At 49.9% G+C, this 19,376-nt stretch overlaps 7 protein-coding genes across 7 annotated transcripts; 4 read left to right on the forward strand and 3 right to left on the reverse strand.

Annotated features, from left to right (window-relative positions):
- Nucleotides 1-191: 191 nt before the first annotated feature.
- On the forward strand, nucleotides 192-1,154 carry GT037_004121 (uncharacterized protein; the record flags this gene model as incomplete). The annotated part of the gene is made up of 1 exon (XM_038929168.1): nucleotides 192-1,154. One exon carries the CDS (start codon nucleotides 192-194, stop codon nucleotides 1,152-1,154), a length of 963 nt encoding a protein of 320 aa, XP_038788875.1.
- Nucleotides 1,155-2,071: 917 nt separating this feature from the next.
- GT037_004122 (uncharacterized protein) lies at nucleotides 2,072-3,457 on the forward strand (the record flags this gene model as incomplete). The annotated part of the gene is made up of 1 exon (XM_038929169.1): nucleotides 2,072-3,457. The coding sequence occupies one exon, from the start codon at nucleotides 2,072-2,074 to the stop codon at nucleotides 3,455-3,457; it is 1,386 nt and encodes a 461-aa protein (XP_038788876.1).
- Nucleotides 3,458-4,108: 651 nt separating this feature from the next.
- Nucleotides 4,109-5,879, reverse strand: GT037_004123 (amino acid permease; the record flags this gene model as incomplete). Its single annotated transcript, XM_038929170.1, has 4 exons — nucleotides 4,109-4,422; nucleotides 4,471-5,251; nucleotides 5,301-5,669; nucleotides 5,730-5,879. 4 exons carry the CDS (start codon nucleotides 5,877-5,879, stop codon nucleotides 4,109-4,111), a joined length of 1,614 nt encoding a protein of 537 aa, XP_038788877.1.
- A 410-nt stretch (nucleotides 5,880-6,289) lies between these two features.
- GT037_004124 (uncharacterized protein) lies at nucleotides 6,290-6,705 on the forward strand (the record flags this gene model as incomplete). The annotated part of the gene is made up of 2 exons (XM_038929171.1): nucleotides 6,290-6,464; nucleotides 6,521-6,705. 2 exons carry the CDS (start codon nucleotides 6,290-6,292, stop codon nucleotides 6,703-6,705), a joined length of 360 nt encoding a protein of 119 aa, XP_038788878.1.
- An 855-nt stretch (nucleotides 6,706-7,560) lies between these two features.
- Nucleotides 7,561-9,228, reverse strand: GT037_004125 (aldo keto reductase; the record flags this gene model as incomplete). Its single annotated transcript, XM_038929172.1, has 1 exon — nucleotides 7,561-9,228. The coding sequence occupies one exon, from the start codon at nucleotides 9,226-9,228 to the stop codon at nucleotides 7,561-7,563; it is 1,668 nt and encodes a 555-aa protein (XP_038788879.1).
- A 716-nt stretch (nucleotides 9,229-9,944) lies between these two features.
- On the forward strand, nucleotides 9,945-12,056 carry GT037_004126 (uncharacterized protein; the record flags this gene model as incomplete). The annotated part of the gene is made up of 4 exons (XM_038929173.1): nucleotides 9,945-10,051; nucleotides 10,104-10,958; nucleotides 11,011-11,548; nucleotides 11,601-12,056. The coding sequence occupies 4 exons, from the start codon at nucleotides 9,945-9,947 to the stop codon at nucleotides 12,054-12,056; spliced, it is 1,956 nt and encodes a 651-aa protein (XP_038788880.1).
- Nucleotides 12,057-12,196: 140 nt separating this feature from the next.
- Nucleotides 12,197-14,797, reverse strand: GT037_004127 (glycoside hydrolase family 3 domain protein; the record flags this gene model as incomplete). The annotated part of the gene is made up of 1 exon (XM_038929174.1): nucleotides 12,197-14,797. One exon carries the CDS (start codon nucleotides 14,795-14,797, stop codon nucleotides 12,197-12,199), a length of 2,601 nt encoding a protein of 866 aa, XP_038788881.1.
- Nucleotides 14,798-19,376: the final 4,579 nt, after the last annotated feature.

Genomic DNA, 19,376 nt, shown 5'->3' on the forward strand with positions numbered 1-19,376 from the left:
TGTAGACGATCTTTTGGGAAATTCTCCTTGCAGTACACAACTCTGTCTGCCTTACTCATAAAATACTCCATCACGACGTCCAGGACAAAATTCTCGAAGCAATATTGTCTCACTCTCACAGTACACTCCAAACATTGTTAGTGGCGTTCAAAAGCAGCCTAAGAATGACTAAGATCGGAACGGACATCAAGATGGCCAGTACTGCGCGAATCGTGAACACCTTACCTCAAGAGCAGGATGTTCCTGGCAGTCTCCGGTACGTCCAAAATCTCGGGTATAACAGGCGCAAGACTCTGGTGTCTGGCAAGAAGGTCCAGTTCGTAGACCCTCTGGGCAAGTCCATCTTGTCAGGAAAGCATGTTCTCGAAATGCCAATCGCCCTGTTCAAGGCTGTCTCGGGAAAGCACGACCTCGTGGTCGACGGCAAGATTGTAGTACCGGAGGGCATCAGCATCGCCGCTGCGAAGAGGGTCGTCAAATTGATATCGGAATTACCTTTTTCTAAGAGGGTGTATCAGTTTCAAAAGTTTGTGGTAAAGAATGCTCAGGGGCAGCCCATCAAGGACGCCGAGGACCCTTTCCAGGACCTACAACTTTGCTGCACCGCAGACGCCTTCGGTATGAGCTCGTTCACTCAAGGTATTTTCAACAGCTTCTTCAGTCGTGTCAACTCTACTGTTCCCTCGAAGGTCATCATCGACATGATTACCGCCACCCACAACCCGACTGGCAACAAGTTGTTCAAGCAGATGGCGTATACCATAGCAAGGAAACTTTATGAAAAGACTTTCACGACTGGAGACATGTTCGAGGAGCACTACCTTCCGACCAACCCCCGTCTTTCAGAAGCTATTTACGACTTCATCGCCAAGTTCGAGGAGAGGTCCATTCGTGATGCCGCTTATCAGGAGCGTGTGGCTAAGCGCGAAGTGCTTGCTGCAAAAGAAGCAGAGCGTCAGCGTCGCAACAAGGAATACAACGCGATGAGGGCAGAGGTTGCGCAGATGACTGCCGAGAAAGCTGCGCAATTGTCGGCAGCTGGCGAGTCTTATCGACAGAAGCTTCGCGAGGGCAAGAAGAACTTCACCCCGCTCGAGGCAAGCTACGCTTGGAAAGTGACAGGGAAGCGCGTTGCTGCCACAGCTAGTAACTAATTAAGCGCGATCTCGAGTCGTTCGTAGCATGTTGAGCAATCGATGGGATGAGCGGCGGGCAGAGGCAGAAAATCGGGTGACACAGCCTACGGCTCTTCATCAGGCATACTCTTGTGCGCTTGTGAATGTATACATTCCGAGGAAAGGTGTCATTTGTGAAGCTACAACATCAATGTAAACTCTCAGTTGACAGATTTGAACAGCATTGTGTCCCGATGAGATACAGAAAGTTGTCCGTGTGCAGGGTTCATGACGTGACTAGCGCCCGAATCCCGTTTTAACGTAATATATAAAACTCATCTGTGATATAATAGTGCTTCGAGACACTGGAATTCAGTGAGACTCAAGTTATTTGCCGCTTGCAGCTATAAATCCAATCGATCGAAGCAATCAATTCATGGCAAATCTCACAGTGTTTGTGTGGTCCTTATAATCACATCAGAGCCGGATGTTGCAGGTCTTAGAGATATTGACTTGCGAGTTTGATGATCTTTAGGCACGAACTTCGGTATATATTGTTGATTTATCAAGCATTCCACGAGAAGTTAGTGAAAGCACACTACAACATCAATATCCACGTTAAACCTAGTGGGAAGGCGAATAAGTGGGTGAATACCTGGTAAAGACGTCGTGAGTGATGTTAGGAACCGCTATTTATCAGCCTTCGCCACTGGAAGTGATATGGTTGTTGAGCGCTTTCACTTGGCGGACGAACCCCTGCTAGGGTCCCTACTTTAGGCACCCGCACCTGCTGTTGCCGATGAAGTCGTCACTTGCTGGCTACTACTTCTTATCCAAAAATACTCCGCCCACTACTGCTCTTCCCCGCTTCCTCACCAGCAACTCTCAACCCCGCGACTCAACCCATAGTGACGAATCTCGAAGACCAAGTCAAGTACTTATTCACGCCCTCTGTCATGGCGAACCTTTCCGATCTCCCCGCCGAACTCTTTCAGATAGTTATACACGAGCTTGTCATCACCTCCAAAAATCCTTCTGATGCTTGGTTTCCTCCCCCCCAATCGAAAATTGATCCACTTTGGAAATTACGAGGTGTTTGTCGTAGCTTCGCTGCGGAAATCGAACGCGAGGTCTTCTCTCAACAGCCAAGGGAGTTCTACGGCAGCCGTCACGTCCAGCGCCTGGTCAGGACGCACTTCGCGCCATTCATGTTGCAAGTCTCCCGGAAGCCAGGCAGTGTAAATGAGAAAATGTTCAAACGGCTCCAACGTATGGTTCAGTACATCGCGGAACAGGTCGATTATGAAGACAAAGAGCAACGCAACGAAGTCATTGACAAAACTTACAACGGCTTGAGTAAGATCCTCATGATGGATGATGTACTTCATGCCTTGTTGTGTGATAGTGTGGGTTGCTCGAGATGCTCCAAATTGCTCGGTTCGGAGCTCCCCATACGTCTTCCCTATCACGATAAGTTTTGCGCTGCCCTAGCCGCTGGCAATCATCGTCTTCTTTCCAAAATTCTCCCAAAGCTTGATGCCAAAGACGGAGATCAGCTCATCACCGCGCAGCCTATCTGGTTCGCAATACGAGTACGTGACTTGACATCGCTGAACAACATTCTCCGTTATCTCGAGACACAGCCCCCGTCAACACAAATCTCCCTTACGAGTTACTACGGGATGTTTTCCATCTCGAGGTGCATTAGCATCACACTGTCGCAGAAATATCATCCCGCTGCTCAGCTTCTGCTCGACTACTACGAGAAGAATCTGCCTTGTCCTCCAAGCAGGATCTACAGCTGGTGGGTCGCCCAAGCATCCGCAAATTGCTCGCTCGATCAGTTACAAGCCCTCAAGGCCGTTCTCCGCTTCAATGCTGGTAGCAGGAACTTGATTGAACATGACACGCTTGCTGCTGTGTACGCTAAAGGCAGCTCTGCGGCTATCCAGGAGGTCCTTCAGCATGTCGAAGACATCAACGGAGGAACACTATTGACAGCACCTATCTTCATTGCTGTTCGATCTGGACGTCCAATCGCTATACAGGCTTGTCTTCAGGCAGGCGCTAACGTCAACCTCTCCATGCGGCCCAACATGCGGGCGATTGGCAGGACACACATAACCCCTGTCGAAACCGCTGTCCATCGACATGACGTCTCGATTGTGAGAACACTTATCGAAAATGGCGCGACGATTCCGCATATCTCAAAATGGCCAACACATGCTCGCACGTACCGCTTACTATATGAGGCTGCATCGAAACTCACCGATGTCGTACTCCCTGACCTGGAGCATTTCAAAAGATGTAACAAGAACGATCTGAAGGCGTTGAAATATTAGAGATTGCTAGAATGCAGCATACCCGGGAAGATGCGGTGTGGTGGCCTTGAGAATTTAGAACAAGAGTTCCAGCGACTACCTAAGGTCCGTTTTTAAGGCAAGGTACATAGTGAATGCGGGCAGGAATTCGAGTAGAGAGCGTCATCGAGGGATCTACTGTGAAAGAAGCTGCAACAATAGATGCTATGCTTAAAATGTTCATGTCCTACATATCTCGTTTATACCAGATCCATTGTTCAACCAACAAAGATTCGTCAGATCTGTGCTGTAGCGCCTTACGACTACGTATCTTCATTCATGTTTGCGATTTGTTTGCGACATTACCGCCATACTTAGCTGCAGACTTCTGCCGTCCGTAGAAGAGCAACCGAGCCAGCATTAGGAAATCGGCAATCGTTCATATCACCAGCGCTGCCACTTGTACTATAGTATGAATACGACCTCTGCACACACATGTGAAAAGATCTTCATAGCATGTGGAAGGTTCTCGGAGCGTGAAGGAACTGACTATGCGTCAAAAGGTCATCTGTCTCTCAAGAATTCGAGCTCGCTTTCGTAGAAATGCACGCTACACCACAATTGCATCGAGGCCGGGCACATCTGGTCAACGGAGACATCTTCATCGCAAATATTCGTTACATTCTCCGGAAACTAGACAATCCATTTCCTCCACCACGACAGGTTTTGTTTCGCTGAGTTCAATATCTGCGCCTTCTCGTGATCAACATCAGCAATCTCAGAGAGATCAACGTCTTGCAGAGCGATGATTCCGGACCTCGCGTAGCAGAATCCAGCAACCCACAGGAAGATGAAGATAGCAATATCAATGTAATACGTGAGGAATGTGCCCACGCTCCATCGACCCGGAAAGAAGACGCTGTAGCCTGAGAACAAGATGACAAGGACGAGCGCACCTCCGGTGACCCAAGCGAGATATGGCTGCATGGGGCTTTTGTACGCAAGACCTGGATACATCAGCATTATTCCAGCAATGGGAGCGACGGTCGACTTACGATCTCGGCTGATACCTTGAGCCTTCAAGGCGTAGTAGAACCTCAGGTAAGTACCTTCGATGACAAGCCACCCGATAAGTCCAGCAATGGTTGTGATGTTGACGAACCATCCAAACACTACCGAAGAGTTGCTCCCCAGACTGAGATACACAAGAGGCATGAAGATGAGCGAGGCTCCGATCGCCAAGTATGGTGTTCCAAACCTGTTGGTGCGAAGCAAAACTTTGGGAGCTTGTCCGTCCTCTGCTAGTCCATACAGGGTGCGTGATGCAAGGAAAACGCATGCAGAGCCACAGCTGAAGGCCGAAGTGCATACTATGGCATTGATGATCGAGGGAAGGACGTTGATACCAGCGCGCTGGAATGCAATGACGAAAGGACTCTGCTGAGCGTCGCCCGTAGCGATGCCGAGATTCGGGTCGTTGAAAGGCACAAGCATGCCAACAATGAGGATGCTGATGACGTAGAAGATGAGCACGCGCCAGAAAGTCATGCGTATCGCATTCGGGATGATGACTCTTGGGTTCTTCGTCTCAGCGCCAGCTATGGCGACTACCTGGATGTTGGCGTAGCTGTAGGCCGCTGAGATCAAGGAGCTCCAGAACCCAAGAAACTTGCCAGTATTACCCGGCACGATATATTCGTTGAAAGGTCCGGGATTCTTCCAGTATCGAAAGCCGATTCGGTCTCCACTAGGAGATCCTCCCAAATCTACTACAAGGCCGGCGATGATGAGACCGATGATGAGCAGAATTTTGAGAGCTGCAAAGAAGACCTCGCTCTGGGTTTTGTCAGACAGGAAGTCAAAAACGATGTACATCAAGACTCACCTCGCCATAGACCTTCACACCACAGAAGTTGATGGTCACGATGATGACGATAAAAACCGAGTACCAAATGGCAGGGTTGATGCTGTTGTCCCAGAAGTTGATCAAAGTTGCAGCGGCAGCGAGTTCGGCTGGCGCTGTAATTGCCATGGTATACCAGAAGTTCCATCCAGTGGCAATGCCGAGTGCTGGCTGCACAAATCTGGTGGCATGGCGAACGAAGCCTCCCGTGACGGGCATAAAAGCCGACATCTCTCCAGCGGAGAGGGCAACACCGCAAGCGATCAAACCCATGCATAGGTATCCTAATAGAGCGCCGACTGGTCCTGCGGTAGCGATTGCTTGGCCCGATGCCAGGAACAATCCGGTACCCTATATCGTGTGCGTAAGTATAGGGCCAGGTGCGACGGATTTGGAGAAAAGTTGACTCACGATCATGCCAGCTATCGCAATCATGTTGATATGGCGACGCCCAAGGTCGCGTTTGACTTCATAATTCGTGCCCATGGCTCCATTCTCAATATCCGAACTTGACGCACAGGTTTGGGCGAGTTGCGTAGCATCCTTCTTTGGCAAATCCATGATGTTAATCACAGCATGAAAGCATGCGATGTGGATTGAGCGTAGTGACCTCGACGCGCAATAACAAGTATGATCAGGTCTCCGCACTTAGTCGTATGTTCTTGATGTACAGAGGACCGGCCTTTAATCCGAGCGTCGATGTTAGCAGAAGCACAATGCTTATCTCGCTTGTCAGCTCGGCATTCTACGCTTGACTCCGTGACTCCTAGTTACTGATAGCGGGGTCTTGCAATTTGATAGGGGCAGTGCGTCCGAAAACGGCGATAAGCTGGGGGTCTTGAGATGCCGGTGGTACTTGCCCTGCTAGAATGCCGGTGGCCCCACCCTACTCGAAGCGGGACAATAGAAGTCAAGAGAGCACGAGATGAGCATAGTATTCATTGCAAAACATCACCAGCTTCCCAAAGCCAATGAAGATGTCATCCGTCAAGGACGACTCGTTCCAATTGTACGACTTGCGGGTCGAGGTGGTTTGTCCACCAGGCGAGCGCATTTTGTGCGGAGCCAAAGAAGGAGATTACTTTACTGTTCAAGGCGAGATGCTGCATCTTCCTGACGGCCAGGGAATAAGCTTCTACAGCTTAGGTGAGTTGTATACACAGATGCTGCGTACTTCCATAACTGATGAGTTTGTATTTCAGCGGCGGTACTGCCTCTGCTAGCAGCCAAGCAGAGACCAACTCACGCACATGACTGGATGTCCACAGATGCATTGATTGCATGTCCGGATCCGAACTGCAAATCTCAGCTCAAGATCATACGAACCGGGTTGCGGACCTTCAGTCATGCGGATACCACGGTAGTTGGTCTTGAAGGGAACTCTTGAGTTTTGGATTACCGAGGAAGATCCCGAATTGATGTATCCATGGTGTAACAGTTTACATTGCTTCATTCAGCACATTGCCTTATGCGGAGGTAGTCTCAGGAGCCTTGGTGGGGTTGGAGGTATGGCGGTAAGCACCTCAAGGGTGCTCGGGGCATGTGGTTGTATGCAGTCGTCACACTAGACACGATCATGGTGTCAATATATCCAACTTATAACGCGTCGCAGCGTAGCTAAAGGCTTCAAGGAGTCTTGCAGGTGATCTCAACTATTGTCACCAGGATGGTTATCCTCCCCATCGCCATCATCATCTCAATCCTCATGCTAGGAGTATGTTGTGGCTGCAGCAGCCACGCTGCCCTCGAAAGCGCAGCGATGTCTGCACCTCGCTGCAACACCAAGACATGCGCTTGGAATGTTTGTAGTATCTCGGTAGTCTGAGTCGCAGTGATGGGAGCGGCGACGGGGCGACGACGACGGACGCTGGGGTAATGGCAGAGTAACGCGGCGCGCGTATGTTTGGCGGTGACGTCAGCTATGGCAGGGGAGGTAGGAGCTCTTGAGCGTCCGCCAGTTGCGCATTTTCCGGAACGCAGATTGAAGCGTCCTTATGGGAGATGATTCCGTCGTTGTGAGCATCTGAAAGTGGTCGTGTGGTGGAGTGCAGGCAGTGATCGCACAGGACTGGCACAAGAATAGGGAGCGAGCGCACGGGCGGATCTAACAAGGGCTTGGAAGACGCTGTTCCTACGGTCAACACCAAAGCACTTTGCTCTCATATTTTTGCCAGCTACACTAAGAACTTTCGAAGAACCAATACCCAAACGGACCAGCCGGTATACCTGGTTAACTAGTCCACTACCGATATTCACTACCGCAATCACCCATGACATTGAAAACCTCCTCCCTCCTACTTTTCTCAAGAATTTCTTCGATATGCTTCTGATCTTCTTCATCAAGTTTCCATCCATACGTCTTCAAATTCTCTTCTGTATGCTCACTGACACCCATCCGCGCGCCAATGATGACTGCACCCACGTATGGAAAGTCGAGAACCCATCTCGTAGCGACATTCGAGATGGAGACATTATGCTTGGTCGCTATAGCCTTCAGAGTCTGTAGCAAGGTCTGGAACAGATCCCAATCGCCCCATGTCTGGATCATCTCAAAGTACTTTCTTTGCGAGGGAGTCGTATCTGGACCAAACAGCTGTGGCTCAGGTTTACCAAGCCACTTCTCAGCAAGGAAGCCTCCACAAAGAGTACCATATGTGAGGAGTTTCACATCGTGCCGCGCGCAGACCTCGCCCATTCTGAATCGTGGTCGTGCATCGATAAGAGAGAATTGCACCTGATTGGTGACAACATCGATGTCGTTGTCTATCACTTCTTGAAGCCGTGCTGTGTCGAAGTTGCATAATCCCAGATGTTCAACTCGTTCGTCCTGCTGTAAAAGTCGCAGTGCTTCAATATACTGGTTGTCGTTGTAGTCTTGCCAGTGAAATTGCAAAAGGTCGACCTTGTCGGCACTCATGCGCTGACAACGCTCAGTGACATTTGCACTGATCACCGCAGGTGTAACGGTGATTTTGTGAAACACGCAGTACTTTGTGGCACCAAAGACGGCATCAGGTTTGGGCAGCGAGGATCTCAGCCGACCAAAGATGACTTCAGCATCGCCGTAATGATCAGCCATGTCGAACGCAGTGAAGCCGCCTTCAATGTATTCGACGAATTGCTTGAACATTTGTGTCTGAGATGCAGTACCCCAAGATGGACTCGACAACTGCCAGAGACCTGCAAACAGTTTAGGAAGCTCAATACCCTTTACTTTGAAAGTCTCCAAGGATTTGGATGTCTTCCGTGGATGGATTCGGTCTTGATGAGAACCATTTTGATAAGCCAGTGTCGGTATACCACTTTCACGGCCGAGCATCGTTGCAAGGACTGCTGTGCTTCGGTCAAAAGGGAAGTCCTGTGCGGAAGCAAGCCATCTTTGACGACATCGAAGTAACGAATCGAAGAGGGAGTTCATTACATGCTTCTCGTCGTCGTTAAGGTCCCTACTGCCACTATCGGATAACAGGCGTTTTTGGATCGCAGTTAATGCCTGCACTATATCGCCGTCTACGGAAGCTAGACATCGGTCAAGCTCAGTCGACCGGTGCACGTCGTGTCCATCATTCAGGCTGGAGGATTCTTCTACAATATTGTTAAGTATTGGAAAGCTGTCGAGGACCAGTCCACACCCTATGGCGGAACGTAGGCGCTGCTGGGCGCATGTGAAGTTCGATGTTGATACAACCCCCTCGGCTGTCGATTGAAACAGCTGACCAACGGGCTGACTGGCGGTGTTCCTGAGATAAATTCGCGTTTGCTCCTCGAGAATACTTGTGACTGATGGCTCCGTTGTCAAGATGACTCTGATAACGCTTCGAAGTGCGTCTGCCGGAAGGTTTGCTATGATGGTGTCCGTCATCATGTTGACGTGCGCCGTCTTGGCTTTGGAGCGTGGTATGACGGCCATGTTATCCGATGCGTAGTTTTCGGATTCGTGTAGAATTGATGCCGACTTGCTTGACTGCTCTACCCCTCCGTGCAGCAATGAGGACTATTGAGGCAGAGCGCACGTGCCAACCGCCGGCGTCTCAATCTACAGTAGAACACCGGCGACATGCGCGAGTGATAATGAAGTGGGCCGAGATCGCAGCAACTTTACCGAAGAAAGTTGGCGTATCCGTCTGGAGATTGTGCTGAATCGCGTCGGTAAGAGTGGTGCGGGGCCAACGTTTCCGAGAGGTTCATATTACTGTAAGAGCTTCACGCCAGGCTCGCTGCCGACGGTTGGGAGACGCGTTCGCGTAATGGCGGCATGAAGCACCCATGACTAGAGGGAAACGACTGAGGTGGAGAATGCGATGAATGCTTGGTTGCTGCGGAATGCTGCAAGTGTCATCGTAGCGAAGGAACGCGTGCCGATGTGGTTAGCGTAGAAAGATAACACAGATAAGACATCTTACCCGTTCGGCAATATACTACACAGATGCTCCTACAGTGTCTGTCTCAGCTCGAGCTGACCTCAATGTCCGACACAGAAATTCAGCATGACGGAGGCTGATGAGGCACCTGGTACACAACCTTCGAAAGCTGTGTGAGCCAGCTCCAGATCGATTTTGCAGTTGTGCGTTCACTGATCTGTTTGTTTGAAGACCACATGCTTGCCTACAATGTCGCAAAGTCAAGATGAAGTGCCACAAGATGGCGCAAGACACGCGGTGCGTTAGGTGTACGCGCAAATCGTTGCAATGTGACTTCCTTGGACATCGGCGGGGTCGAAAGCACGGCTTCAAGTTAGTAAAGCATGCTTATTCCAATCCGCAAAACAACTAATATGCTTTGTAGATTACAAAAACCAAGCTCAAGAGGTCAAGAGAACGTTGCGACGACATCAGGGAACGGTGAAGGTGTTACGAGGCCTGCAGCAACATCATCCAGGTGGTCTTTGCCTCAACATGCCAACCATGGTGTTATCGAGGCAGGTGACGCGGATGCATCCATAGATACGCATGCCGCTCAAAGGTCAATTTCCAGATTGGGTTCCCGTCCCCATTCAACACAACGTTCAGGTCATGATTTCTGGACGGAGAACAGAGGTTTTCGACTTTCTGACATTCTCAACCGGCAGATTACAAGAGGAGACTTCTCTTTGCAAAACGTGCTAAGCACTGAACACGGAAATGCGCCGGAAGAATGTAACCAGAATATATCGGAAAATGATCCAGTTAACAAAGGCCTGGTCAACCTCCATTTCGCTACCGAGCTGTTCGGTGGATTCATGAAGCACCTCAATCCTTTCATCAGCCAACTGGATCCTTTCCTACATACCTTCGGGTATGTCAGGGAGGCATCTTGTTTCCTCTTCACCGCTGTTCTGGCGGCAGCCGCAAAACTACTGCACCCTGCACTACAGAAGCCTTTACTCTCCCATGCTGAAGAGCTTTTCTTGGAGAGCTTTCGTTGTGGTTTGAAGTCGCCAGAGACAGTGCAGGCAATACTCATCCTGACGTATTGGAAAGAGCCACGCGACAATCGTGTATGGCTGTCTGTAGGCCATGCTATCAGAATGGCCATCGAGCTTGGTTGGCATAATCTTGGGAGTGATGCAATGAAACCCCCAGAAAACGCGTCTGACCGCCAAGCGATGCAATTCAGGAACATCGAGAGAACCTGGCTAGTCTTGTTCGTGTATGACCGAAGGTAGGAAACGTAAGATTGTCAATCTCATGAAAGAATACTGATCGACGCACAGCATCAGCTTGCAGACCGGCAAACCTTGGATGATCGAGAGAAGCAGCTATCTAGAGTCAGTAAGCAATTGGCATCTACACCCTCTCGGAGTGGCCAACGACAGGCTACTTTGCGCATTCGTATCCCTACGCCTCATCACTTCCACCCATTTTGAGATGATGACGACCCAATATGCACAACATCAACGCCAGGACCCCTCGCAGTTCCGATCACTGCTGCGCGTGCTTGATCGAAAAATAATCAACTGGCAAAGGAGATGGACGGAAACAGTATCCGAGCGGGGCGAGGATTGTCATGCCTTTTTGGTACCGTTCTACGGCAGCTACGCACGGCTGCTCTTATTCACTTCCTCACTGCGCGCATCGATTAGGCTGAAGGACATCGAGACATCAGTTGATACGGAAGCGATTTGGAACAGCTACTCCAGCGCTGTCGATATGCTCAAGCTTGTATCTGATCCCTCTTCATCACAGCTCGTATACTTTGCGCAAGACTCTGTACATGTCATGATCGCTTACGCGACAGTTTTTCTCATCAAGGTATCTGACTATCGTCGACGCTCGCAAGCTGATACACTGACCCCTGATGCAGCTCTTACTCTCAGCGCCGTCATACATCCGAATCGAGATGGAAATGCCAGCTTTGGACGGTATACGTAACACAGCGGAAGTCTTCGACAAGCTTCAAGCACCGGCAGGTACAAGCTGCGCCTTGCAAGCAGCATTCTTGCACAATGTTTTGATTCAACACGAAGCAATGAGAGAGCAGCGTTCATCCTCGCGTTCGCACATCCCCGCCGCACCCGCCGCGTACACCGCACCTACCGCGAACGTGGACACTGCAGCCCACGAACCCACGCTGCCTCATGCACAAACTACGCAAAGACATGAAGTTGATACAATGTACGATGATCAGGATGCGCATCATTATGCATCGGAAGATGCATCAACTTTCGATATGAATTTTGTGGACGACGAAGCCTGGGCGTTCATGTTCGCTAACGCTGGCTTCAACATTGGCCAGGGCGCATTCATGTCACCGACTTGAATGTCAGCGTTGACTACTACCAAGTTTGAAAGCATAAATGGTATCGGTCACAAGATTTTTCACGTTCATCGCTGACGATGTCATACACATAAGGGTTCCTAATACAGTTATACGTCTAAGTACCATCAATTAGAGTGCATCTAAAGAATCATCTTCCCCTCTACCTTGATGTCGCTTGCTGAGAATCCGACAAGAAAGCTATACTCGCCATGTACAAACTCCCAGCCATCCTTCTGCTCCGACCAGATCTTCAAATCATCCTTAAGCACTTGCAGCGGCACCTCTGTACTTTGGCCTACCTCGAGGTGGACTTTGGCAAATCCTTTAAGCAGCTTGGGGGGCTCCCTGGCTGCCTCTGGATACGAAACGTAAAGTTGAACGACTTCCGATGCAGCGATCGCTCCAGTGTTTGTCAACGTTGTGGAACAAATGACAAATTCGGAGCTAGATGTCACCGTAGAGTTTGCTAGGTGCATTGCGAGACCTTCCAACTCGAACGTCGAGTATGTGAGTCCATGGCCGAATGAGAACAGCGGATCGATTTTGTGCTCGTCGAACCACCTGTACCCAACGTTCAGACCTTCTTCATAGGGTACATTCAGGTCTGAAGTGATCTTTATGGCGTCGTCTAGTGTTTTGGGGAACGTCACCGGCAATTTGCCGCTTGGACTGATATCGCCGAACAACAATCTTTCAAGCGCCAGGCCGATCTGCTGACCTCCGTACCAAGACTGCATCACGGCATCCACCTCGTCGATCCAGGGCATGAGGATGGCCGAATTGGTGTTGAGGATAACCGCAGTCTTCTTTGAGCGTTTTGCGATTCGAGATATCACAGCATCCTGGTCGCCAGGGAGAGACAGGCCAATGTTGCTGTCAACGCCCTCGGAGTGTCTGTCAGATGCAAAGACGATGCTAAGATCAGCCTTTTCCGCAAGCGACATCGCTTCTTGGTCCCTTGCTTCATTGCCCACATCAACTCCTAGTGTAACACCATACGCGCCGGTAGACAGTGAGTAGCCCATGGAATAGTTCAGAGACAAAGATACTTCCTCGCCTGCTGTCAGATTCGCGATGCCTTGGATGGTATTTCCAAAGTTTGCTTTGGACATGTTGGCGATGACTTGCCCATCGATGTAAAGTACAGCATCTCCTTGGCCGGTCAGCGAGAAATGGTACGTTCCGCTGGTATTGGCTTTGAGAGTGCCTTCATAGACACAAGAAAACACTTGCGGCCACGATGCCCAAAGCTCTTTGGGAAATGAGGCTGAGGTGATGTTGGGGATGAAATCGGTTTGGTTAATGGGCCCAGAGAAGTCGGTAGTGGTGTAGTATGTTACATTCAGCCCGTCGTCGACAAACATGCTGGAAGGTACTGTTGGGAATCCACCGGTGCCAGGATAGGCCTCTGCATAAGTGACTGTCATGTTGCCTTCTTTGCTAGCTCGTTGTTTCAAGGCATCCAAAGGCGATTGCACCACCATTGTCGTGTCGATCACGAAGCCTCCATGGTTTTCCGTGACCTGGCTTTGGTTGGTACCGTCCACGCCATATACGACAATATGCGTGTATTTCTGTGGCGAAAGAGGTAGCGTTTGATCATCATTCTTCAGGAGAACAGATCCGTCCTCGGCCATCTTCTGAGCCAGATCAAGATGGGCTTGTGTTCTTGCCACAGATTCTCCGTTTCCGGTGACTGGATTGTCGACCATTCCAAGCTTGAACATATATCGCCATGTTCTTGCAACCATATCGTCGATGCGTGAGGCTGGTATGGTTCCGTTGTCGACAGCCTCGATCAAGAGATCTCCGTAATAGGCTGGAAATCCGTATGAAGTCTCCAGAGAACCTCCAGGCATGCTAATATCTAAACCGGCCATGACGGCACCAACAGTGCTTCTTGTGGAGAAATACCAATCGGCAACAACGAAACCCTGGAACCCCCATTCTTGCCTCAACGTAGTGTTTAGAAGCCAGTCGTTCTCGCAAGCGAAGAAACCGTTCAGCATGTTGTAAGAGCACATGACAGAAGCGGCATCAGCTTCTTGGACAGATGCCTTGAAAGCGGGTAGGTAAAGCTCGTGAAGCACCCGCTTGTCGATGTGAACGTCGACGGTATCCCAAGTGGGGCCTTCTCCAAAGCGATTCGTGTCCTGATTGTATCCAGCAAGATGCTTTGGGCAGGCTAGAGCGCCTTGACTTTGAACACCCATAACACCGGCAACGGCCATCCGAGAAGTCAGCCATGGGTCCTCCGAGAAGGTCTCGGCTGCGCGGGCCCATAACGGCGAACGCAGGATGTTGATAGTTGGTGACAAAACGACATTGCGACCTTTTGCCATGTGCTCCTGGGCTAGTGCTTGGCCGTAAGCATATTCGAGAGATGTGTCCCACGAAGCGGCAGCGACAATCGGGGCAGGGAAAGCGGTAACGTTGTTCAAGTTGTTTCCGACGCCAGCTGGGCCATCGCCCATGCAGATGGAGGGTACTCCTAACGTCTCGTTGCCGGAGATGTGCCCTATGCACGGATTGACACCTGTTCCGTTTTCATCGAGCTCGGTATCGCCTTGTACCATGGCATATTTCTGGGTGCTGTTCAACTGGTCCAAGAATAGCTGCAGTCGCTGTTCGTTTGGCAGAGTTGGATCCAACCATGGTCGATACGCTAGGGTCTGTGATGATGCATGTACCCGCGTAAAGGTATAAAGCAAGCCTGTCCAAACCGTGGTGGAGACATACATCTTGCAGAAAGACAATTGTAATTCCAAGATGACCTCGAGAGGAATACTTGGAGATTATCGGACTTGTATCATCACTCGGGTAATATACCCAGGTATGCACAGCTACGAGTCAAACGCGCGGAGTGATTAGTTTGGCCACTCCACACTCCGCAGTTTGTCCACAAGATGTGGTAGAAGGCCGGTAAAAAGCCAAGATACCGGTGTCGAGACCGTAAGTCTAAACAAATGCCGATTTGCTGATAAGGTTGACGAGTAACATTTCTCAAGCACTACTCTATCTCTGGAGAAGATCAGACAATCCGAATCGGCCTTTTGCTATCGCCTAACGGCTGGTATGTGGGCCTGGAATTAGCGTGGTTGGTGGAACACCGGCGGTGAAGATTGAATGCCGGCGTCCTCAGGCTTGTCGACGACATCTTGATGCAGCCAGTCCCATATACAACAGCATACTACGTCTCACATAGTCCTCTTGTGCTCAGGCGTAAGCATTCTCTCGCTTCACGTCGTAGCTCACCATATAGCCGTTCATGACTCTCTCTATTGAGTGGTGCGTCATACGCCGAAGTTGCCATGTGTTGTTATCGGCCGGTGCTGCTCGATAGATTCGTGGATGGTGTTATCTGGTTGACGGACCGCAAGTACTGCACTATCTGATCTGGAGCTCAATGAACATGTCGCGTCCATGATGTCGGAATGCAGGCATTGGATATCGCTAGAACTCTTTTGTGGAACGGAAAGACTTGAAGGCAGAAGGCATTGCGGGGAAGCTGGGGTGCCATGTGGGAGCTGCATGCCCCGTACGAACGGCCGCTCGATACGCCGACATCCGACGCTGGGGGTGTCCTAAATGCCGTGCAACTCCGTCTTTCGCGTCCTCCATGATCGCAAACCGAATACGCCTCACCCCAGTCAAGAGGGGAAAACATGCTTCATGACCCTCTATCTCCCTTGCATTTCTCGTCTATGATCTTCTCAATCGCTGTCCAACTCGACCACCGGCCGCGAGGCATTCAGCGATTACTGCTTACTCCTGTCCATTGTAGACCATAGTTCGTACCACTCGTGCTGACTGTTGCGACTACGACTGCGGTACCAAGCAACATGTCGTTGCTCAGGGACACGACTATGTTAGATAGATATTCATAACAGCCAACTTCAGAAAACGTCGTCACAAGCCTCTGCCGCTGTCGACCAGGACTACGCCGACAACGGCCACCAACACTCGAGCGCAAATACGGCAAGAAGCCGCTACCATACGCATCGCGTGAAGCCTCCCGCCTTCGCATACCGCATAACGATCCTCTGCGTACACTATAGTCAGGGCTGTGGGGGAAGGCCCAGCTTTACGGAAGCATTTGCAGATGCTGGATAGGCGACGAGACATCTGCATCAGCGGGAAGCCGCTTCGCAGCACATGCTTGTACGCGCTACCATCGCAACCGCCCGCCATACACACGCTTGCTCATATCTGATCGCGCCAGAGCGATCGGCAGCCACCCAAAAATCGAACACGAACGGCCTATCACAAGAAGAGTCGGCGCAGCTCGCAACACTAGGAGTATGGGCTGTACGATGCACGATGATGCACTCGTAGTACAAACTAGGTAAGCTATCAGCTCGAAGGAATGGCAAACCTTCCTATCTCAGTCTTCTTGATCGAGTTGCCGTTATGGAAGAACTGCGCAGGACTATCCTTCGTTTGTCAAGGCGCTTTGCATGGACGTGAAGAAGAGCGGGGTGGTTGGCTATATGAAGGTCAACGTCGGCCACGTAGTGTTATAATGCGCTACTCACGACTATGCAGGAGAAGAGCATCCAAATCCTAGAGAATGTGCACTTCGAGCTTCTTCGTTAGGCTACAGACGATGTATACGAACTCGGCGCGCACAAACACCTACTCTTGCGCTTCCGCAGTCATCAATCACAAAAGGTATATACCATCAGTAATTCACCTATTGTATTATACCTACCCAATACCGGGGCTCCTTTACCTCGACTGCCATGCAGTGATTAGTGTTCAGCGAGCCGGATAGTGCCGCTGTGTTCCAAGTGCTCGCGAATCGGCTATAAAACCAACCAGTACATCTCCCATCTGAGTCTACTCTATCATCGCCCATTCCGATATTTCCATTGTACAATGTCGTACTCTCCTCCTAGCTCTGCGGAATCTTTCATACTCCACATCCCCGACCAAGACATCTCCGAATGGCGTCAATCCCTGGGGCTGTCAAAGCTCAGTCCGACCACATACGAGAATCAACAGTCTGAGAAGAATTACGGTGTTACGCAGAAATGGATATCTGAAGCTAGAGACTGCCGGCTGAATAAATATGACTGGCGTGCACAGGAAGATCATATCAATTCTTTTGACAAATTCCGGATGAAAATCGACGGGATTGGCCTTCACTTCATTGGCCATTTTTCAGATAAGAAAGATGCGATTCCGATTGTCTTCATGCACGGCGGGCCTGGCAGCTTCATTGAATTCCTGCCCCTACTAAGCTTGGTCAGAGACAAATAGACCGAGAACGACTTACCTTACAACATCATCGTTCATTATCTGCCGGGCTATACACTCAGTGCAAGAGGTCTGCCGGTTGATAGAAACTGAACCACGCTAGACAGCGCCAACATCATCCACAAACTCATGACTAATCTTGGATTCGAGAAGTACACCTCTCAAGGCGGTGATGTCGGCAGTATGTTAGGGAGAATTCCAGCACAAAGCAAGGATGCTTGTGTTAGCGTCCATCGTACGTACTCTCGAGTCTTCGTGTTCGACAGCCGTCATAACTAACCGTCAAAGTGAACATGATGTCTGGGTTAGATCTTAGCGACACCAGTAACCTCAATCCATTCGAAAAGAAAGCCATTAATCGCGCACTAGACTGGCTCGACTCCAGCAATGCACATGCTCTCGAACTCAGTCATTGACCGAGCATAATCGGGTTCGTCCTGTCGTCTAACCCGCTTGCACTACTAGCATGGTAAATTCACCCTGTCACAATTCTCGACCCGAACAACTCCTCAACGCATGGTCGGAGATGATAATGTTATACAGGATTGGAGAAAATATGCTCGAATGGACCGATGTCGACCCAACCATTGACACCATTCTCACCAATGTCTCATTCTACTGGTTCACAGGCAGCCTTCCGACGTCGCTCTACATATACCGTCAACTGCTTGGCCCAATGCGCCTGCATTACCAGCACACTTCTACAACAATTGGAGTTTCGATCTTCCCGTATGAGCTGCTTCCTGGGATCAAGAGTTTGATTGAAAAAGAGTGCGATGTAGTGTTCTACAATGTGCATGACCGAGGCGGCCACTTCGCGGCGCTAGATCAGCCAGAGCTTCTTGGGGAGGATGTCCAAGCATTCATAGAGAAAGGTTTGGAAAGTCTAAACGTAGGGAGGTAGTAGCAGTGTAAGGTCTCATGTATAACTCCAGTTGTGTGTGTGTGTGTGTGTGTGTGTGTGTGTGTGTGTGTCAGATCGTACTCCCGAACTACCATGTTATACAATTGGAAAGATACTCATAGCAGGCTCTCAACTGAGAGGGGAGAATTATTTATCTTTGGACAAGGCTGGCGAACACCCCATATCTCTTGATACCAGTGATTCGATAGTATCGATATTGTCAGCTTACCACAAGTTGAGAGACTGTAGCTGTCTCCAAGTCATCCAACAGAATTACCAGCGAGAAGTTGCGTTCCGTCGAGAATTAGAGCCTCCTGGTTCATCTGATTACTTGAGTGACTTATCTGATCAAACCGGCGAGTAAGTAGAAAGACATTTCTCCGCATCAATGCTCGTGACGCGTAAGTAGCATACGTGAGTGATACCGCCAGGCGAATGGGATCAGCCTGAACAAGATGAATGACGCATTCATATGCTACGAAAATGGACAGCGCGTGGTTTATGATCACGATATTGAAGGCTACAATGATACAGCGCTCAAAGAGCCGGCGCGCAAATCAAGCCGCCCATCTTCGCTCACGAAGGTAGACGTAGGGCTGTGAGGCTACTAAGAACTCTTACTACATTGCTATGAGTGAGTCTTATACCACTTGTATAGATATATACAAGACTAGTTACAGTTATCTGACGGAGATGATACATCCTCCACCTCAATCAATCGGAGATGGTCAAAGTTACGTAACGCACTACGCAGCCAGTTCGCTCATGCGAGTAGAGTAATGCAAAGCACCTGCTTGATCTTGAGTTGAGCAATAATACAATCGACGGAACGCGTCTCTCCTCGCATATCATTCGGCGATACTATGCTCTAGTAAAAGTGACGTTGACATCGAAGAGCAATGCATGTAGCAGTGATGTCAACAATTACCACTTTGATTGGCAATTCCAGGACAGCGACTGGTCACCTGTGTCACGGCCCTCGCTAAACTCTATCGACGGTCCGATAGCCGTCTAGAGGTAGTTAGTCTGAGCGAAGCTTGTGCTGTTCAAGCCTTCTCCAAGCACTTATCCAAGGATAGGTAGTCATGTTGGATGAACTATGGTTGAAGCGTCCACTTAGCAGCACGAACGTGTATTATAGGTTAGAGTATTATCCT

This window comes from Alternaria burnsii (assembly GCF_013036055.1).
Source record: "Alternaria burnsii strain CBS107.38 chromosome Unknown 730, whole genome shotgun sequence".
Lineage (NCBI taxonomy): Eukaryota > Fungi > Ascomycota > Dothideomycetes > Pleosporales > Pleosporaceae > Alternaria > Alternaria burnsii.